Source organism: Mobula birostris, chromosome 5 (genome assembly GCF_030028105.1).
Source record: "Mobula birostris isolate sMobBir1 chromosome 5, sMobBir1.hap1, whole genome shotgun sequence".
Lineage (NCBI taxonomy): Eukaryota > Metazoa > Chordata > Chondrichthyes > Myliobatiformes > Myliobatidae > Mobula > Mobula birostris.
This window is the reverse complement of record NC_092374.1, coordinates 31,691,171-31,713,365: the sequence shown is the minus strand read 5'-3', so window position 1 is coordinate 31,713,365 and position 22,195 is coordinate 31,691,171. Positions and strand designations below refer to the sequence as shown.

General features: G+C 42.7%; 1 protein-coding gene across 12 annotated transcripts in view; it reads right to left on the bottom strand.

Annotated features, from left to right (window-relative positions):
* Window positions 1-992: 992 nt before the first annotated feature.
* The window catches only part of LOC140197598 (microtubule-associated serine/threonine-protein kinase 4-like), a 437,605-nt gene continuing 416,402 nt past the window's right edge, over window positions 993-22,195 (bottom strand). For 10 of the 12 annotated variants that reach the window (XM_072257798.1, XM_072257800.1, XM_072257799.1 and 7 more), the window contains 8 exons: window positions 21,867-22,015; window positions 17,817-18,037; window positions 15,533-15,730; window positions 11,695-11,921; window positions 11,485-11,607; window positions 7,664-7,800; window positions 6,590-6,768; window positions 993-4,451 (listed from right to left, as the gene is read on the bottom strand). In XM_072257798.1, the coding sequence (XP_072113899.1) occupies window positions 2,407-4,451; window positions 6,590-6,768; window positions 7,664-7,800; window positions 11,485-11,607; window positions 11,695-11,921; window positions 15,533-15,730; window positions 17,817-18,037; window positions 21,867-22,015 (3,279 nt within the window). In that variant the 3' untranslated portion in view covers window positions 993-2,406. The remainder of the gene's footprint in view (window positions 4,452-6,589; window positions 6,769-7,663; window positions 7,801-11,484; window positions 11,608-11,694; window positions 11,922-15,532; window positions 15,731-17,816; window positions 18,038-21,866; window positions 22,016-22,195) is intronic. The other 2 variants (XM_072257805.1, XM_072257810.1) reach the window with 1 other exon arrangement.

Here is a 22,195-nt window from a genome sequence, read left to right as displayed (position 1 = left end):
AGGATAGAAGTTCTCCCTGAGCCTGATGGTACGTGCTTTCATCCTTTTGAATCTTCTGCCCAGTGGAAGAGAGGAGAAGGGAGAATGTCCAGGTAGGTGTGGTATTTGTTAATGCTGGCTGTTTTACTAAGTAGCAAGTAGTACAGACAGGGTCAACAGAGATGATGTACACTTACCTCTCACTCACCAAAGCTCACACTCCGTGGAAGCTGTGTAATGGGATTTCAGCGGGCAGACTCTTCAGCCAGAGAGCTGGGGAGCCTGAGATAACTCTTGCTGCCTCATTGGGCTCCATCAGCCCTGGTGCTGGGTAGAAAACCCCATTCCAGCCTGGGCCCATACGGAGGCTGAAAGCCAGTCCCCCCGAGGATGTCTGGGTGATTTTATGTCAGAGTGTTAATACTGGGATGGAAGATCAGTTTAGTCTCAGACCATGCACACCTCCCTCAGATGGAAATAACTTACAGTCCTTAGCCCCTTGTGGCTATAGTGACAAACTATAGATCTCAAGAGGGCTCAGGAGAAAAGTCTGCTCAACAGGTTCTTTCCTTTGGAATCCTGATTTTATAAGACACATTTGGCGTTAATGCAGAATATTGCATTAACAAATTGCCCAACCCCGCCCCACAGGTGCAGAATGAGACTTGAACACTAAAGTTTGAAAGTGACATTCAAAACCAACTTGTGAGCATCTTATATTGGACTGCTTAGACAGAGCACAGTCGTTTCTTTTAATGTGCCACTGTCATACAATCAAGTCTCAGCGCAAAATGTTCCAAAAATTACAGAAGGTTAGCATTAAATATTCTATAAATACAAAGCGGCCCAGTTATTTTTTTCATTGGTTACTCATTCATTCACTTAGAAAGACCAAATATCATCCCAAAAGGACTTTGGAAATTCCCATCTTTGATCTCTTTATTTAAGTACCCCTTTCTGAAAGAACCATGAGATTTCCTCTGATGTAATGAATTAGACACCTTTTCATGCTGAAAACCATTTATTTTTTTGTGATATGCAACTGCATAAGTATAAATATTTTTTTCCATTACGATGCAACAGTTAGAACATTCACTAAGCTCTGTGGTGGAAAAACAAACACAGAAGCTGCAAACATTTTATTGTTGTATTGCACAGTTCTGACAGCATATTTCAAACCATTGCTTTAAGCATCAGTCCAACTACAGCGAGTACTCCAAGCCTACAGGTACAGCACAAACCGAACCTCACCTGCACCACGACAAACGCAATAGACCAGATCCCACACAGCCCAAAATTCTTCACATGTTCAACAGTTGGTTGGTACATTACTACCAAAACACTAATTCATACATACACAAGCAAAATACCTGTGAGGTTTCCAAAATGGCACACACAGATTTGGCAAAAGTAGAATTGCCATATAGTTATTTACACCTCTAATACATATTGTAAACAAGTGTTTAATATGCTTTAAAACCAGCTAAGAGCACAGATTCTTTTTAAAGGCTGGAGAATGGGAAATAACTCCTTCACAGGGATTTGTCTCTACTGACTAACACATACCCAAAGTCTTCTCAGCACTACCATATGTTCCTACTTCTGCATTCCCACTTACTTAAACCAAAACAAAGACCAAGTCCCATTATTTTCTACACAGAAACAGATAAAGGCTTAGCAAGATTAATTTAAAACGTCAATTCCATTCAGCACTGAGTGGCTCCAACGGGTCCCCAGTTCTTTTTTAAAACAAAAAAAACCCATAAGCATACTTTATGTACAATTTTTTTCCTTAAATAAATGATGTTTCTTGAAATGGAAGGAGCTACTCAATGCATTCAAATGGAATGTATATTTTAGCATTACCTGCTAAAAACAGCAAGCTTTTCTACAGCCACACAATATCCATTAACACAGCAATTTCTACTGAATATCACCAAAGGATGTTTTCATGTGGAAGATTGCTATCGATGAAGAACACCACCACATTTTAACCACAAAATTAACATTTTATTCATTTTACCACAGAGAGTAAGTACTGTTCTTGTGTATTTATGGGAAATAGTGTCTGCAAATGTTCTTTACCCCACCCCCCGAAGTTTGCAAAAGCAATTTATTACATTATATCTACATAAAAGATCTTTTTGCACCCAATATCTCAGACATTCAAATGATCTTTTATAAATATCAGATTATTTCTATTGGTCATTATAAACAAAGTAATTGAGGAGAGTGAGGGAAGGGATGGGGTGGTAAAGAGGAAGGTAGTAAACAATGTTTGACTGGTGAAAATATCACCCCAAAAGCTTTAGCTACTGAGGAATGGGATTCTGCCATGCTTACGAAGGAAAAGAACTGTTGTCCATTAAGTTAAATCTTCTGCAACTTCACCTTGTTCTCTGCACAAGAACCCTCCATTTTGACCTGCTATGAACTCTTCGGCTGTGTGTCTTGTAATATTTTCTTTGGACAGAGTTTTTGGCTGCTTGTGGCCACCTCCGAATGCGTGCTACAAGGAGAACGCTGCTCTGCAGTGGGCAGCCTTGGTGGATCTTTGCAAGTCTTTTCTTTTGTCACAGTACATGCCTGCAAGTGACTGACTTGCTCATTTCCTTTTAAGCCCATGATGCCTTTAGCCAGAGTAGTTGCACTTGCTTCTGAACTTGTGCTCTGGGCTGCAGGCCCAAGGCTGCAGACAGATTTGCAGATTCCATCCTTGACTGCGTGTGTTGAACTGTTTCTTGCCTCAGTCTCTTTGTCCACTGGCAAGGCCTCAACAGATAAACTACCAAGTGGAAAGTTTTGAGAAACATTCTTTGTTTTGTCTACCTTGCCACACAGACTATCGAGCGTGTTGTTTTTAGAAAGCGGTGAAGGAGTATTGTTAATAGAGCTGGGTTTCTGATGTAACGTGCTCTTCACTACTGAACTCTGCTGCTCAGATCTTTTTGATAAACATGTCTCTACCTTTGAAGTACTAGGGCCTGACAAGAAAGCAATATCAAGTGTGCCTTCCAGTGGCTTTAGACTCACAATAGATCGACTGTCCATTTTACACTCAGTCATTTGTCTTGGTGCACTCTCGGTCACCAAACCAAGCTGTGGTTTGTCTAAAGAGACCTGAGCCATGCCAGTTACTATCTTAGGACAGTCAGATGGCATTGGCCTCAGGTGACTGTGAGCAATGCAAGTAGTGTTTGTTGATGTGTTATTTCTCTTCACAAATGCAGAGTCCTCTTTTCCTGTAGGTATCAAAGGCTTCGGCTGATTGTTATGGAGAGTTGTGATTATTTCACTTTTGAACACTTCTGGTGAACCCTTTCCATTGTTACCTTCTCTGCAACATTTCTTGCTTCCCAAGTGCTCCGTGTTGATGGTTTTGGTTTCCAATCCTTCAGAACCAATTGGCTCTTTAGCGTGTTTTCCAGTCAGTTTCAACCCACCATCCTTTCCACAGAATGTCTCCACCTTTTGGGATGGGCTTGAGTGCTTCTCAGAGCTTGCTGCGTTGGACATTGACGTACAGCTTGCAACCTCTGAACCGGGCAGGGCCATCTGCAGCACTGACGGGCAGTCCTCGTGAACGTCAGAGCTTGTACTTGGCTCTTGGTCAGAAAATAACGATGGGCCACTTACAGTGCTGCAGTGTTGTTGGTTTGGAAGCTGAATTTTAACGTCATTGCACTTAGAATCCTCAGCCCCTTCCACAATGGCCTCAGCCTCCTCCCCAGTCTCTTGAGCTGCTTTCTCATGCCCAGAGTTCGGCTCTTGTATTGCGTTTTGTTTCTGAAGGGATTCTCGCCTGACGTTCCAGTTGGTTTTCTTCTTCATTGCTGTCTCCTTTAGCTTCTCTTTCTCAGCTTCATCCATTGACTCCTGCCTTCCCATCTTTCTTGCTACAGGGCGTTTGAGGCACCCTTGCTCCACAGGGCGAGCTTTGGTGACAGATGGCATTTCAAGTGCATTCTCTTCTAAGCTATGCAGACACAGATCGCGTTGTATGGACTCCTTCCTCCCCTCTGCTTGAGAGGCCTCAAGGCTGTGCTTACGAGTACACAACTGCTTCTTGTCAGAAGTGTAAGATGGAGAAAGCTTCTCGGCGGACTGCACTCTCTTCAGTAATGGTGACCTGGGAGGTTCGGCACTCTTCGGCCGAACCATGTGCCTCAGAATAGTGGGTGGCGAGTGCATCTTGCCCGGAAAAGGTTGTGGCATTTTGGAGCCTCCAACTGAGTGTCCGAGCAAAGGTGATGGTGACCTCTGAGGTGAAGTTGGCTGTGGAGTAGGAGAAGGGGTTCGTGCCAGGGGAGATAGTGGGATGTTGCCGGCTGATTTACGTCTCCCCGATCTATACCTTTGTCCACTTAGCTTTGAGCTTAGTCCATGAAGAGTACTTGGTCTGATGTGACCAGAGCCAGCAGGTGAATTTGGAGCACTTGAGCTGGGGGAACTGCTTTGTGAGGAGTTTGTACCTGTTGAAATACATTACAATGGTTAGTCATCAATTCTGGAGGCAGGAGTGGTGCTGGGAGGTTGGGGAGTTCATGAGGGAGGGAGAGGTGGCTGAAGGAATGGACAGTTAAGGTGGCGTGAGGTTGGCAGGGGGCAGGGGGGTTGTGCAGAGTTGCAAGGTGGACAAAGGGAAGAGAGAGCAGTGGGGTCAGAAAAGCTGCTGGTAACGAGTCCCTCAACTCCAGACCAAACATAAAAGTCAGAGGGTACCAGGCAACAGTAGTACTGGCCCTCCTGTACACCTCTAAGACACAGACTACCTACAGCAGGATTCTTGAGGGACTGAAAAAATATGCCAGCAACATTGGCTCTGCTCAGCTGAAGAATTTCACTGGAAGGATAAGCAAACAAACATCAATGTCCTCTCCCAGGGTCTTTGAAGAGACTTTTGGATAAGTACATGGAGCTTAGAAAAATAGAGGGCTATGGGTAACCCTAGCATTTCTAAGGTAGGGCCATGTTCGGCACAACCTTGTGGGCCGAAGGGCCTGTATCGTGCTGTAGGTTTCCTATGTTCTATAATGCTGGGTATTGAGGCTCTCATCAGACACAGCTCAGCTGGCCACATCTCTCAGATTCTGCACATAGCCCACAGCAAAATTCTACAGGAAAAGGAAATTCTGTTGAGATTTTGGAAGATAGGTTATACTTAGGCATCCTCTGGAAGAAGTAAAGAAAGGTGTCAAAGGCAAAAATTTAAATTTTCTTCCCTTGAAACCAAAGTTTGTTTTTTTTCATAAAAACTGTTTTAGCTTTGGAAGAAAATATCTACTGACAGGTTTGAGAAGATACTCTGGCCTAAAGATTCAGTTCACTGCTTCACTGTTACAAGATAAGCACATAAAGATCTAGCACTAGTTGCTTAATGGATGGGGTGGTTGGTGGGTAGCTGCCCCGTCTGAGAAGTATGTTACCCAGCAACTTGGATGGGTTCCCTTGTGGTGTATTTTAAATGTGCGCCCGAACAAATTCAGGCACTCTCCACTGATGCTGAATTCTGAACTCTGCCACAGGAAGAGATTACCAAGTGGACACAGAAGATAATTCAAGGATGTGCTCCAAATCTCCTTGAAGAGAAATAGGATCTAGTGCTTTTCCAGTGTATATGACGAATAAACTCTTCTTGGGCTTTCAGCTGGGTACAATTATAACCAATGTTTCAATGACAAACTCCGCCATCTTCATTAGGGATGATGCCTGGACATGTCTAGTCCAATGGTATATATACCCCCATCACACGTCCCTCCTAATTGGATTGTTCTCATCCACTCAGGTTTCCACAATTCCACCTTGCTTACAATCAAATTCCAAATTTCCAGGGACAACTGATTGGATGAGGACAATCCAATCAGGAGGGGTGGACAACGGGGGTATAAATACCACCGTACCAGACTTGCCTAGGCATCATCCCTGATGAAGATGGCAGAATTTGTCACTGAAATGTCAGTTAAAACCAATACCTGTAACTGGCTGGAAGCCTGAGAAGAGTTTGATTGTCTCCTTGAAGAAGGACCCATGATCACTCAAAATGAAGGAGCATTCAGATTGACATTATAAACCTTAAGTGCATGTATCAGGAATGCACAGAAGTCTTGTATATAAGTGACGACAGCAGCATATCACCTCACAAACTTAATCACCCGCCCAATCCAACCACCTCTTGCCCTATCTGTGGAACAGTCTGTGGTTCCCACATTAACTTAATTGGCCACTTTAGGACACACAAACCCAGAGTGGAACAAATTATCCTCAGTCCCGAGGATTGCCTCAGGGGAGGAATCTTTGCGCATGATACTGGATATTATAATAATGGAGAAAGTGGAAGCTTTCTGTAATAAAATTTGACAGCACATATTGGCCCAGGGTGTCCACATTTGATAAAATACCTTTAAAAGAATTGCAAAATTAAGAGAACCTGTGGTAATTTATTTTCCAGGTTTTACATATCAGACTTATCAACTTGTGACTAAATTAACAGCATCTCTTATTTGCTTGACTGAATCTAGAAGATTGAATTGTGCACTATCATTATACCTGACGGACTGTCTGCTAATTCAATTTCAGCACAAGTTACCTCTTAAGCAAACAGAATACTAACCGGACTGAAAATCAGGGGCTGAGCGGAAGGTTTGCGTCGGTGACCTCGGCGACAAACTATGTGTGGGTGACCCAGGCATACTGTCACTGGATGACAACGAGCGGTTCAAGGAGGAGAAACTCCGGCTGCTATGAAGTATGACAGGCTGCTTTGCAAACTTTTTAAAGAGAGATCTCCTCCTGTTTACAAATAAGAGAGGCTAGAGTTAAACTTTGCAAACTTCACTGGAAATCAATTTTTTGATAAAGTTATTAAGAAATTGAACCATTTGGCTTGCAATACGTGTCGACTGGATGGCATGCATTACTGAATTCTCAAAAAGGATGAAAGGTATAGTTACAGTGATTGATATATTCAGAGCCCCTTAAACAACAGAGGAGCAGGTACTGCAGGTTGAAGGGGCTAGGTGTGATGTTCAAAAGGAGCATTCTTACTTGCATTGGTGCTCAGTGGCACATCATGCTGTCTGGACTAAAAGATCTGGACTCGTCAGAGAAAGATCAGAAAGGGGATTGGAGCAGGGAGGGATAAACTGGCACGCTGGTTGATACGGGATGCAGAGAGCAGGGCTAATGAGGGACTGCAAAGGAGGAGCAGAAGAATAGGAGGACTGAGATCTATGAAAAGCAGGGTGTAGGGTTCGAAGGGCTGGGGAAGTGCACTGAGTCTATGTGCCTATCCGTGCGAACGTGGTCAGAATGCATCCGCCTTTCAGAACTCCAACACTACCGACGTGTTGCAAGTCCTGTTACTTTCACATCTAGAGATTTCCAGTCCTGCCCTCTGCCAGGAGTACAGGTGCAGAGCCATTAAAAAGCTCCTCATAAGTTAATCCCTTCATTCCCGGGGTCATTCTCATAAACGCCTTCTGGGCCCTCTTCAAGGAAATAAATCAACCATACATCGGTCCTGATGAAGGGTCTCAGCCTGAAACGTCAACTGTACTTCTTCCTATTGATGCTGCCTGGCCTGCTGCATTCACCAGCATTTTGTGTGTGTTGCTCATACATCAGTTGCCAGGTTTAATGGCATTTTTTGCTTCAATTGCATTCAACAGCTGGAGCTGGTGATTACCTTTCCTGACCTTCCTTCTTTTTGGTTTTCTTACTACGCCTCATCATCCTGCTTCTGTAGCTGGGTCTTCTTGCTGGGCCAGTTCTGATTGAGGTGTTCTCAAAGGGTGTGGTTGTGATAGCAACCTTGTTTCCACTCTGTTGGCATTGCAAGAAAGAACATAGTCACTGCATGACTGAATGCAAATGTTTCGCAACTAATTCTCTCTCATCACCATGCTCAGCTACAATCAGGTCTGAACTAAATGCAAAGCCTGAATTAAAATTAGCACTGTAATTCATTACCTTATTGTGCCTTTTAATCAAATGATAGAATTCATCTAGCTCGAAGTTGTATCACTTTCAAACAAAGAACTATTTTTTAAAAAAACCCTGAGATTTGGTTTTGGAGGCTAATGCTTAGATCGCTGAGTGTTAGACCTTGGCATCTACTGTATCCTATAATACCGAAACACAGAGTGCACATCCACACACAGCTTTTCCTTTACATTCTTGAATATATCTGGCAACTCCATATAAAATAAACCTATCAGCATCTCCAATCAGGACCCACCTCAGAGACAACAAAAAATTGCTGAATTTTACAAAGCAGGCTTTCGCTAGTGAGATGGTATTAAGCTCTTGAGCTGCTAAGTGGTGCTTGAGGCTATATGCATGACTTTTCATAATCCAACAGCTTTTATGAATGCACATCACACTTCTTCACTCATAAAATGCTGGAGGAACTCAGCAGGCCAGACAGCATTTATGGAAAAGAGTGAACAGTTGATGTTTCAGGCAGACCCTTCATCAGGATTGAAGTAGTGTCTTGGCCCAAAACATCATATGTTTACTCTTTTCCATAGATGTCTTCTGACCTGCTGAGTTCTTCCAGCATTTTGTATGTGTTACTTCGATTTCTAGCAACTGCAGATTTTCTCCTGTTCACACTTCTTCACAATTTGCTGGTACTAAATCACCATTATCATATCATATTACTACCATTACTAGAACTAGGAGACATTGCCTCAAGATTCAGGGGAGGAGATTTAGGATGGAGATGAGGAGAAACTGTTTTTCCCAGAGAGTAGTGAATAAGTGGAATTCTCTGCCCAGGGAAGCAGTTGAGGCTTCCTCACTAAATATATTTAAGATACAGTTAGATAGATTTTTACATAGTAGGGGAATTAAGGGTTATGGGGAAAAGGCAGGTAGATGGAGCTGAGTTTACGGACAGATCAGCCATGATCTTATTGAATGGTGGGGCAGGCTCGATGGGCCGGATGGCCTACTCCTGATCCTATTTCTTATGTTCTTATATCACATTCAAAACCCAAAAAGTAATGTTTACATTTGATGTTACACTGATTGGTATGAAAAACTATAAACTATTTCATGATTTTGTTGCTTTGCTATTTTCAACATTTACCCACCAGTTACTTCATTCTCAATTATGGAGGGTGGGGAGGGGGGGGGAAGAAAAGAGTTTTCAACTCATTATATAACTCCCATTACATAGACCAGGGTTCATACATATTTCAGCCATAATGCATGTGATCACTGTGAATTGACTTACACAGAGCAGCACATAGCTGTTGATGCCATTTCATTTTGAAATGTGCACGGATGAGAGAGGGAAGTGTGCGAGCTAGAAGAGGGAGAGAGGGCATTGAAACAATTCCGCCAAAAGATACACCCATTCCAATGCTATAAATCAACCCACTCAGGAGAGGCAGGAATGTTACCTCACGATAGGAAGGACACAGATGGTCTCTGAGAGTGGGGAGCAGATTCACCAGGATGTTGACTAGATTAGGTACTATGGTTATGTGGAAAGATGGAATAAGATGGGTTTGCTTTCCCCAAAGTGAAGGAGACTGAGAAGTGACCTGATAGAGGTACTGTATATAAAATTATAAGCTAAATAGTCACAGTTTTTTCTCCCGTGCTTGAGGAATCAAAAACAAGAGGGTCTAGTTAGGGTGAGAAGAAGGTGTTTACAAGGGAATCTGAGGGGTTTCTAAAATTTTAATTTACACACAGGATAGTCTGATATCCAGTTGACAACCAGAGAGATGGAGGAGTCAGAAACTATCACTACACTTCAGAGATATTTAGACAGACACTTAAGTAGGCAAAGAGTCATAGGATACCGCAGGCAAATGGGATTAGTGCAATTGTGCTAGAAAAGGTAATCACGGGCGTGGTGAGACAAAAAGATCAGTTTCTGTGCTGTACGAACCTGATTCTATGAATTTGCCTCACATGATGCCAACAGTTTGGACAGATGTAGTTGTTCTATGGCAAGGTGTTCTATGCCCAATTGCTCTTGAAAAATTAAGTAACTCTGTGATACCAAGTTGAATTGGAAAACTCTATAAACAGCTCCTTGTATTTCATTCATAAATCTGTGCTTAATAAATAGAGAGGCTAATAAATGAACTCAGAGACAGCCAGTAGCACCTGCTGATGCTGGGGAAAATAAAAGATATTACAACATAGGGAAATTATTTCTGGGGGAAGCTATCCACTCATGATGCTATCACAAATGCCATCTCATTCCTGAAAAATCCAAAGGTAGAATAACAGGAAAATCAGAAAACATAGTTGAAGGAGTAAATAAGGAATTATTGTCTATTGTTGTTTAAGTGTGGAAGATACAGATTTGAGGTGCTTTGTGCAAAAACAACACAAAGATGGGGTAGGAACAGATTTTATGGTTCCTTTGAATTCTAATTTAGACAAGCAACTGCAGGGTTGAAGTCTACAGACAAACAGCAGAAACACTCTCAAAGAGCCAACAAAGGCTCAAATGCCTCTGCTTTGCCACTTAATGGAGCTATAAGAACCTCCTAGAATGTTGCTCAATAAGCAGATTTGCTCTTCACTGCAATACTGAATTGGAAAATGCTGCCTTTTGAATATGTAACAAATACAATTACCATATTTTCTTTTTCTTTTGGCATGTGCGTGTGAGTCTGCGCGTCTGCATGCGTGCGCTCATCCGTGATGATGTCTTTTTCATGGCGCGGAGCGAGAGAGAGACTGTGTGGCGCACCACTCCTCACACAGACATTTTCGTAGTATTTTTCCCTTTAGTTTACGAGGTCAAGTTGCAATCTCGACACCCAACTCGGCACGGATGGAAGGCGTACTCCAGAGTGGACCCAACTGGTTTTGAACCCAGGAACCTCCACTCCCGGGTCTGGCGCCGATGTCGTTGCGCCACCAGCCGGCCCTCAATAACCATATTTTCCAATATAAATCTAGTAGTACTATCTTGCCGTAGCTTTGCAATGTCAGGAAACATCAATGAGCTTGACCCCAAAGCAGAGCAGCAGAGACAATTTAGCAGTAAACAATATCTTACTAATAAACTGCAAAATAACCAGCCACAAGGGGCCACAAAATAAGAGAGAACAGATACTTAACACGGCAAGGCAAGGCAACGAAGTAACTGAAGGCTAGGAGCAACTGGTTGAGGCTGGCTGGTTCATATGAGGGAACAAGGATTGTGGATGAGAGCTGGGTTTAAATAGGTTGCAGGTGATGATTTAGGAATGAGTGGCAGGTGACTCCTGTTAGCTGGGTGGAGACTGGGAGGTGCCTACTTAACAGATGCTTGAGAAACATTAATTGAATAAATGTAAGTATTTACATAAAGAGCATGATTTGCAAATATATTAGCTTCTAAGACAAATAAATTAATTTGCTCACCTATAGAGGGTACAAAACTATTTTGACACACTCTAATTAAAATATTATTCTGTACATTTTATGAAAATGCTAAAAACTTGCTGAACCACAATAAGGAGGATGATAATTTTTGGCATTTAATTTTACCTTGACAAGAAGTTCTACCACTTCAGTGTGAACTAGGCCAAGCACTGGCTCGCTGTTTACATGTGTGATGAGATCACCAGCCTTCAAACCTGCTGAATGAGCCGCACTCCCTTCTTCAACGTTCTAGTAATCAAACATAAAATAAAATCAATAATTTGTGAAATCAATAACCTGTGAATATCTGCACACTGTCAATTCGGGTGGACTCACCCAAACAATATGATGGACTGTATAAACATCACTATCGCCCATGTACACTCGAATTGCACGTAGTGTGAAACCATACTTCTTTCCTGAGCTGTAGATAATTATGGGAGGCTTTGGGCTTCCAGAGCTTGTGGAGGAGTCCCGGCTGGGTGACGAATCTCTTGACGAAGGGTCAGACGAGAGAGAATGTGGGGAGATTGGACTAGCCAATGGTGAAACACCGTACACATCTGAAATAAAAGTAATCTTTTTTCAGCTATGGATGAATTGGTAGGAAAACACAGCTGGAAGAAGTTAAGACTTCACTCATATCATCTAGCATCATCAGGTGTCACAGCAGTTAGTGGTGGATTTTTAAACAGCAATGGATTATAGGCAGTTGGTCCGGAGATAAAAAGCCTACTGGCCACCCAGTAGGACCCACTAGATAGGATTCCTTCTGAGAGATAGATATCATTGATCTATGGTTAGTCAGCTGTAAACTGAAATTGTATAGCTATGAGGAGGGGTGGGCGAGGGAAGCAAGCAGTGAGTGCAAGTGACTGAGTAGGTTTATGCACTGTGGATTTCTTGGAGTACAATTTACAGATCAGTGTTCCCATGCAGGACCTTGGGAAATGAGATTCAGTCTGGAGACCAATATATTTTATGCCATTGCCTTCAGGAATATAATGTCCCCTCTTTCCAACTTGTATAGAGGTTTGTTACTTCTAAGAATCAATGTTCAAAGGGGTTTAATTTTTGAATTTTGGGAGAATGTTCTTAACAGGACAGCACTAATAGCGGCAATTTGGCATGAATCAGTCCATCAAAATGTCACTAAAGGAAACTAATCTGCAAGGTCCAAGTGCATCTGGAGCAGTGACCATACATACCCATTGGTATCAGCATGACAGCCTCTTCCAATTTTGTGATTAGCCATTACATAGAGTTTGGAGAAGACTGTCTGTTGTAGAAAGTGTGAGTAAGCACTATTGCTATAAGTCTTAGAAAAAAATCATTAAGATTGGTTGTGGGTTTAGTTAAATTAGATTATGAATTGCATGTCTCTGATACTACCTCTGGCAGAATAGTTGACTAGAACTGATCTGACTCAGGAAAATGCATAAAAATACCTGAAAATGTGTGAATTTCTGAGAGGACTGATAATGCCCCCACCCTCCTTTCCCCAGCCACTTCAACCTAAACCACAAAAAACAACTGCACATCCCAATAGTATATAAGAGTCTAAGTAAATGAGGCAGATGCTTGGAACTAGTTATGCTTTTGTGTACCAATTCCCAGCAGCAGGAATTGAATTTTTTTTTATTTCTAGCAAGCAAAACTTGATTTATAGTTATTTAAATAAACCCAGAAGCATATTAACTACACACAAAACTTACAAGTTGCTCATCAGTCATGCTGTGCATAGTTCTGCAAAATATGCAACAATTCCTTTAAAGTTACATACATCATCATATCTTAAATCCTTACGGCCAGCTTGCTGTTGTTCTAAGCTTGTTCCTGGGTCTCTAATGAAAGCTACAGTCTGGAGAGCTCAAAGCTCAAAAGAAAGAGAAAATGACTAATTGCAGCCTCCAGTCCACAGAAGAATGCAATGAAGATATACAATGTATCATACAGAACTGGCTTAATTCTTTGAATTATGGATTCCAAGCACAGGGAACCAAGCATCGCTTCTGGGTAATCAATGTGCTTAACATGCACATGTTGTAAGTTACCTGTGCTGTGCACAGTATCCCAAAACTCCAGAGCCAAAGTGAAAGGGAACCAGCCAGCAGTATCTATAAACCCAGAAAATACATTGTCCCTGAAAGATCCACAGGCAATGGTTGAGTATCCCTATGGTACATTAAGTACACAAGGAGGTTTTTTTTTTGTTTTATCTGGCTGTGCCTTCAATAAACTGATGCACAAGAGAGTGAGCCTACATTTTGTGGAAAATGTTATCTTGAAATATATACGGTGTGTCCATAACCACAAAAGATATATTGCGTTCTTCAGTGTTTCCACTGGGAGATGGTCTGACAGCAAAAACCCTGCTGGGCACATATCATCATGCTAAGCATAAATATTCTCTTTAAATCCCTTTGTGTTTGGCAATGTTATGACTCTTTTGAAATGGCTTCCCGCAGAGAATAGGTTTGGTTACAGATATTACCACACAACCTCAGCAGATCAGCGCTTCGTGGTAAGACTGCTGATCAATTTAATTTTACTTTATCCCTCCCTTATTCACACATTTTCTAATGAAGATAGCTACGTTTTATTACTCATTGGCATCTATTTCAGAAGTACATTGGTCACTGTCAATGCTCCAAGCCTAACATAAATCCTAAAGCATGGAGTGGGCAGTGTAGAATCTGGCATAAAATCTGACCCTATTCTATTCTGTACATAGTTGATTCCCCTCATGACATTATAAAAGGTGTAATGGAAAGGTTCGTTTTTATTAGCGGTAATGCTGTTGTCTGGGATACTTTTGCCATATCAGCAGCACATGGTTTCCCCAAAGTTATTCAGACAGCACATAAAAAAAACTGATTAGAAAATTCTACACTCATTGCAAGAAGGATTATTTTGATTCTCTGTGAAACCTTAAACAATGCTTTCAAGACCATTAAGATACAGGAGCAGAATTAGGCCATTAGGCCCACTGAGTTTGCTCCGCCATTTCATCACGGCTGATCCATTTCCCTTCTCAGCCCCAATCTTCTGCTTTCGCCCCGTATCCCTTTGTGCCCTGACTAATCGAAACTCTTATCAATCCCTCCCTGAAATATACCGAACGACCTGGCCTCCACAGCCACCCGTGGCAACGCATTCCACGGATTCACCACTCTCCGGCTAAAGAAATTCCTCATTTCCATTGTAAAAGGACACCCCTCTATTGAGGCTGTGACCTCTGGTCTTAGGCTCCCCCACCACAGGAAACATCCTCTCCACGTCCACTCTATGGAGGCCTTTCAACATTCGATAGGTTTCAGTGAGGTCACCACTCATTCTTCTGAATTCCAGTGAGTACAGGCCCAGAGCCATCACAGGCTCTTCATATGACAAGCTTTTTAATCCCGGAAACATTTTTGTGAGCCTCCTTTGAACTCTCTCCAGTTTCAGCACATCCCTTCTAAGATAAGGGGTCCAAAATGCTCACAATACTTCAAATGAGGCCTCACCAGTGGTTTATAAAGTTTCAACATTACATTCTTGTTTTTAATATTCTAGTCCTCTTGAAATGAACGCTAACATTGTATTTGCCTTCCTTGCCACAGACTCAACCTTCAATTGAATCTTTAGGAAATCCTGCACAAGAGCTCCCAACTGCCTTTGCACCTCAGATTTCTGAATCTTCTCTCCACTTAGAAAATTATTTCTTAAAATTATCTTAAATTTAAATGTAGTTCTCTTAAATTTGATCCCATTTAAGGATAGTTGTTAATTTTATTCATTTGAGATACAGCACAGAACAGGCCCTGCTGACCCAACAAGCTACTCCATCCAGCAGCCCACCTTATTGAACCCGAGCCTAATCCCAGGACAATTTACAATGACCAATTAACCTCCGAACTGGTACACCTTTGGAATGCAGGAGGAAACTGGAGTACCCGAAGGAAACACACGTGCTAAGGGCAAGGACATACAAACTTCTTACAGACGGCTTTAGAATTAAACTCCCAACTCCGACACCCCAAGGTGTAATAGTGCTGCACTACCCTGGCCAAGTTTAAAACAGAGTTTGCTGAAATAACTCAATTGTGAAGGAATCTTCAGAAAACCTCAGGCAGCCATCTCTATTTGGACTGCAGTCCACTGTAAAGCATGCAGTATGTTTTGGGACTACCTGCAGGAATCATGAGAGACAGTGCGGTGGCAGATGCTGATTTCATCACTTTGCCTGTTCTTTCTTTCTCTGAACTTTCTAGGCGCTGGCGAGCCAGCTGTGGAAGGTTGTCACTTGCAGACTTTGAAGACGTATCTGTGCTTTCCACACTGTCACTTTTGGAGTTAATTTGATCCAGATGTTCTGAAAAACTGCCAACTGTTCACAGATAGATGCATTCAATCAGTTTCTCCCATTTCATTTTGCATTAAGCATACACTCTTATAAATATGGAAATGAAAATATCACACTAATCCAACAGCAAAAGCAGGAAGTCTGCAAAAATTACACAGCAATATTCAATTTCAAAATGAATTGAAAAACAGCTTATATTTCATTGAAATACTTCTGCCATTTTAATCACCTCATTTCCCCCATCTGGAATTAAAATAACCATCTCAGAAAACACTAGAGAATCTGCAGCCACGAATATTGAATGTGAACAGGACAAGAGAAGACAGCTGAACTAATATTTATGAGAAACACAATGCTACTTTAGTTACACTGTCCCATATACTGAAATGACTCTGATTGGAAACTGGAGCAATGAATATTTTGATTTCCCAGCCCATTGAACTCACATATTACATAAGTTGGTATGTTCCTGATCAAACAGTAATGGAATTCCATCTATTTAGATAACTTCACACCGTAAGGTCTAATCTCAAATCATAATTGCAAGAGCGTTGTACAGGTTATGGGCTTCACTGCCACATTCTTCCCACTTATTAAAATTTGTAAAGAATCTAGAGCATGATTGACAAGTGATGGCAGTAAGATTCTCTACTGACGACATAAATAATCGAAGCCCAGCAGTAAATAGGATTCTGTATTGCTATCTCTTGCAGGACAATCTCTTGAACATTCAAACTATGATAGAGTTGGCATTCTAAACAAAATATTAGATCTCTTTGGGCAACTTGAGGGCGGTGTCTATGCAGTGCCTGGTGGTTAGGCTCTGATATGGGAAAAGAGGAGCAGCTAGTGAACCAGCTGAATTCTCAGTGTTGGTGAGAAATGAAGTACATACGAGTGTTAACTAACCTAGAAACCCCGCAGAACAAGACACTCTAGCTACCTCATTGCTGCATACAATCTATTTGATATTGTACTGTATGGAGCTAGACTTGCGAGCTGATGACCTGGCAGTGTATAAAATATGGAAGGTGGTTCATTTTAGAAATGGAAGGGCTACTCTGGATTTACGACCCAGATACAAAATTCCACCAGGCCCTTTGTGGTCAACCAGACAGCTCTTAACAGAACTACCAAAGCCAACCAAAGCACTTTGCAAAATGTTATGTGAAAGACAGATTTTATGGCAGCACAAAACACAAAGGTGGGCTGTCAACTCCTCCAGTTAGGCTCTCCTTCCTCGAATCTATCTGCAAGGCTGTGGGCTGAAGGCAGGCAGGAATTGACCAGATATCCTGCAGGAGATTACTTCCTTTTGGTGAAGCTCACCTCCATCTGGCACAGTCTGAGTGTAACAGCTACTGGCTTCCAGTGAAAGGTAAACTCCCCACAGTTTAATGATTTGAAGATCCCAAACCATGGTAGTGATGTTCAGTAACTACCCTGGACAATGGCTGAACAGAAGGAAAAGCTGAGGGTCTCGGCCTGAAATGAAAACTGTTTATTCCCCTCCACAGATCTGCCTGGCCTGTTGAGTTCCTGCAGGGCGGGTGTGTTGTGTGTGTGTGTGTGTGTGTGTGTGTGTGTGTGTGTGTCTGTGTGTGTGTGTGTGTGTGTGTGTGTGTGTGTCTGTGTGTGTGTGTGTCTGTGCGTCTGTGTCTGTGTCTGTGTGTGTCTGTGCGTCTGTGTGTCTTTGTCTGTGCATGTTGCTCTGGTTTTCCAGTATCTACAGAATCTCTTTGTGGTTAGAGTGTGGGATATGTTGTACAATTCCCTCTTTAACTTTGTGCTAGCCCTCAACGTTCTGAGTTTATGGAAATTAAATCAAAAGGTATTAAAACACATAAGCAGATTTTCTCCAGGTGCTCTGGCTTCCTCCCCATTCCAAATATGTATGAGTTGCTAAGCTAATTGGCAACTAACTTCCCAAAGTGTACAGGTGATTGGGAGAATCTCAGGGCAGCGGATGGGAATGTGAGGACAACAAAATGGTTTGGAGTTTAGCACGGACCTAATGGGCCAAAGGGCCCACTTCCTTGATGATATCTCTCAATGACCTCATCATGAACCCAACCTGCCATACATGTGGTTCATATCCCACTAAACGCACCTGACAGAGTCGAGCTACTGATGGTGCTTGGAGTGGTTGCATCAATCTCATCCTGTGATACTCCTATGGAAAACATGATCTTGTCCTGGTCCCTGCTGCAGCCTTCGTGAGACAGAGACTCATCATCTTCAGCAGAGATAGCAAAGCTCGGCAGCATCCCAGAACGATGATAGCAGTTGTTGTTCTCGCTGCTTGATGAATGAGAGAGAGACAGGTGTTGCCTGAACACAATATAAACAAGATTCGTTTTACTAAACAGGGTTTCCAGTTTTCTTCCATACCAGAAATAGTGGACTTGATAATACCATGCAGGAAGAAATTTCTCCCAGTTGAATTAATCACCACAGAAAGTTACTATTTGCCTCATCATGTTTGTGCTGGCCAATGAAACAACCTTGCCCAGCCGAGAACCAGCACTTACTCATATCCTGCAGATCATAGATTGTCAAGTATGCATTAAAGTACGTTTAAATCATGATACCTGTGCTGAGTGTTCACACTTGTAATTTATGCACCTTCAGTCCTGCACCTGGAACCAAAGTGGAGTTCAAACCATATGTATTACACTCCAAGCGTATGACTGACAGAAAAAGCAGGATTTCCACCATGCGCCCCCTGTACTCTACAATTACGAGTGTGCACCTTGGCGCAGGCAAAGACTGAAATTTTACATTAGGGATTCCTTCAGCAGTGAACTTTCCAAATTTGACATTCCACTGGAGTCACTGTTAGGAAGGCATGCCTTCAGTTACCTCCTCAGAAATGCCAGTTTGATAAATGACTGCCGCTCTTTCATTCATTATTCATGGTACGCCTGCTGTCAGTACCTCATCAGATACTGGTCTCCTGAATCTCCAATCTCCTTCCTTAGATCATTTGTCCTACCCCCACGACTGCTAATTCCTTTGCAGCGCCAGCGATTACCGATTGGAGTGCCATTCCCGCTGCTATTTGTTTGTACGTTCTCCCTATGATCCGGTGGGTTTCCTCCAGGTGCTACGGTTTCCTCCCACGTTCCAGATGACGCATGGGTTAAGACAGTTGTGGGCATGCTATGTTGACGCTGGAAGTGCGGCGATGCTTGCGGGCTGGCGACAGCACACCCTTGCTGATGTGATTTGACACAGATCACTGATGTACAGTGTATGTGACAAATGAAGCTAATTTTTAATTTCCTTAAATCTCTGAGCACTGTGGACCACTTCTCGTATTACTACAGACTTGTCTCTCATTGTCGTCTTCTTCCTGCTCTCTCTCCAATTTATATTCTGTGTATAGTTTCTACCCACAGGCAAGTATTTTCATGTAACTAACTCACTGCACTTGGGCTCATGTCAATAAACTCTCAGATAAACACAGAACAGACATATAACCCCATCTGGATTGTGCCAGTTCTTTGGACAAACTGTTTAATGAACTCTGTTTTTCTCCATAGCCATCACAATCGCAGTCTTTTTGTACTAATTCAGCTTTGACAGTTCTTATCATACTTGCTTCCATCATCCTCTGACAGTTCCGATGCAGAGAACCTGCTGTATAAAGAAATGTCTGTTCATCTCAACTTTATTTTTACCAATTACCTTCAATCCCAGTTCTCCAGTTAATGAACCTGCTGCTACCTGAAGCAGTTCCTTCTTCCTACATGGTACCTCTTAAAGCTCGCCTCAACTTGCTTGGCTTTCAGACGAGTAACTTCAGCTTCTACAGTCTTATGGACCTATATCTATTGCACTAGAGGTTTAGATATTGGCTACTTGCTATTGATAGTCCTATTGATAATCTATCTGTTTATAGTGACAATATAAGAATGATTCTCTTACCAGCACAATGGCATGGTGCTTAGACAGCAAAGTTAGAATTTAGAATTTATTTAAATCTTATATCCATCTCACAGCGCGAGGAAGTAAAAACCTTTGCGCTATGACTCCGTTGCAATATACAGACGCGTGAATTTAAAAGTCTGATGGTTTGTAGAAAGCAGCTGCCATGTAGCCTGTTGGTCCCGGCTTTAATGCTGTGATAGCGTTCGCCAGACAGAAGCAGCTGAAACAGTTTATGGCTAAAGTGACTGGAGTCCCAAATGATCCTCCAGGCCTTCTTTCTGCACCTGCTGCTGTAAATGCCCTCAATGGAGGGAAGTTCACATCCACGGATGCGCTGGGCTGTCCGTACCACTCTCTGCAGTGCCCAGCCATCAAGGTTGGTGCAGTTCCCATACAAGGCAGTGATACTGCCAGCCAGTATACTCTTAATGGTGCCTCTGTGGAAGGTCTTGAGGATTTAGGGGCTGATGCTGAACTTCTTTAATCGCCTAAGGTGGAAGAGACACTGTTGTGCTTTTTTTGCCACAAAGCCGGTGTGTACAGTCCAGGTAAGATCATCGGTGATGTGTGTACCAAGGTGATGTGTTATTTGGAGCTGCATGTTAACTCTCTCTTCCCCTCTGTAGGCAAGTCAGAATGCCACCAGTGGGCCAATGACTTGAGAAATGTATCGTATATCCTGAAATTTGCCTCTGACGTAGGCAGAGGCAGAGTCGTGATGGCACTAAGTTACAACTCCTTTGTGTTTGTCAACAAATCAGCTTTGATGCCTCTCCTTTGCCTTTTCAGGGCAGATGGGGTTCTGTTAAAGACCTGACGTTGGTTTCTTGTGGTGGTGGGACCTGCTCCCAAGGGCTCACGGTCGGCCGCTTTTCGATATCCCAAGGAGGTGGCCTAGAAGACGAGCGCACCTTTAGGGGTCTGAGATTTCGCGGCCTTGTGGACAGGCTGATTCTAAGCCAGTGCCACCGACTGACTCAGTACGGGAGAGAACAGTGCGTGGGGGTGGGGGAGGGGGGATGGGGAGAGGTAGGGTGAAGTGGACGGGGAGGGGGAAGGTGAAGTGGACGGGGAGGGGGAGGGTGAATTGGACGGGGAGGGGGAAGGTGAAGTGGACGGGGAGGGGGAGGGTGAATTGGACGGGGAGGGGGAAGGTGAAGTGGACGGGGAGGGGGAGGGTGAAGTGGACGGGGAGGGGGAAGGTGAAGTGGACGGGGAGGGGGGAGGGGGAAGGTGAAGTGGACGGGGAGGGGGGAGGGGGAAGGTGAAGTGGACGGGGAGGGGGAAGGTGAAGTGGACGGGGAGGGGGAGGGTGAATTGGACGGGGGTGGGGGAGGGTTGTTGCTTTGCTGCTGCTGTGCATAGGAGGGGGAGTGGGGGATTTTGGGGTTTTAACATTTTAACTGTCACATTCTTTGGGGCATTCACCTGTTTTCATGAGTGTCTGCAAAGAAAGAGAATCTCAGGATGTATATTGTATACATTTACCTGATATTAAATGAAACTATTGAGCAACAGATGATGGCATTTATGCCTCTTTTATCCCTTACCAGGAACACCTCAGTTCATTTGTCTGACACTGCATTTAAAATACATTGATACTACACATTATTTCAAGTCAACTCTGAATTATAAAACACAGAATGTTAATCCACTGCGGTCCTCAAAACCGTTCTTTCCAAAAGTCTCCTGTAGAAGGATTCTGATGCAATCTGTCCATTAAAATTAACATTATGTTACGAGCAGGTGTGCAAGTCAAAATTATTTAATTCACATCCAAACAATAAGGCAATGGATCTGTCGAAACTATTTGTCACGAGTTTGATTTTGCTCTGCTATCTTAAGCAATGAACCAAGTCAGTAATTCAGCGATTCCAGAGTTCCTCACACGGTTGGCAGGTGTAGTGAGTTAACTAGTTAAGTGATAACTAATCTACTATGAATAAACTGGATGGCTTGAAGCTCTACGACATGCTGAACATGAGTGACGAGCGAGGGAATATCTGCACAACATTCAGTACAGCTGTCAATTCCAAGCGTTCAAAACAAATTCATCAACTTCCTTTGATTAAGATATTTTTCCACATACTCATTTACATCACGACACTTAAAGTACAGTCTGTCATTCATTAAACTACACAAAATGACTGGTATTAGTTTGAAGAATTAGTTTGAATCTAATGAAAGGCTCAGAAGACTGCATTTTGCACAGCTGTACAATACTCACATTTCAGAGTCAGGAATCCAGGTCAGTGAGTCAACATGTAAAGTGTTGGCCTTCTTTAGTTTCCCACCTGTATTGTCCTTCTCCACTTGGATCTTCTCCATGAATCGTTTCTCATCAATGTGTGATATTCGATCCATGCTTTTATAAACCTTGGGAGACAACAAGTTGACGGGTATAATTCTTGATTGGTTTTTATGAAACATAGCCGAGCAAAAATAAAGTAGAAAGTAAACATAATGACAGTTGATGAGATCAGTGGTTTTGGATGACTTTATCTGCCCAAGGTTTAACTGTAGCTCATTCCAAGTGGATGCCAAAACTTTGCAAAA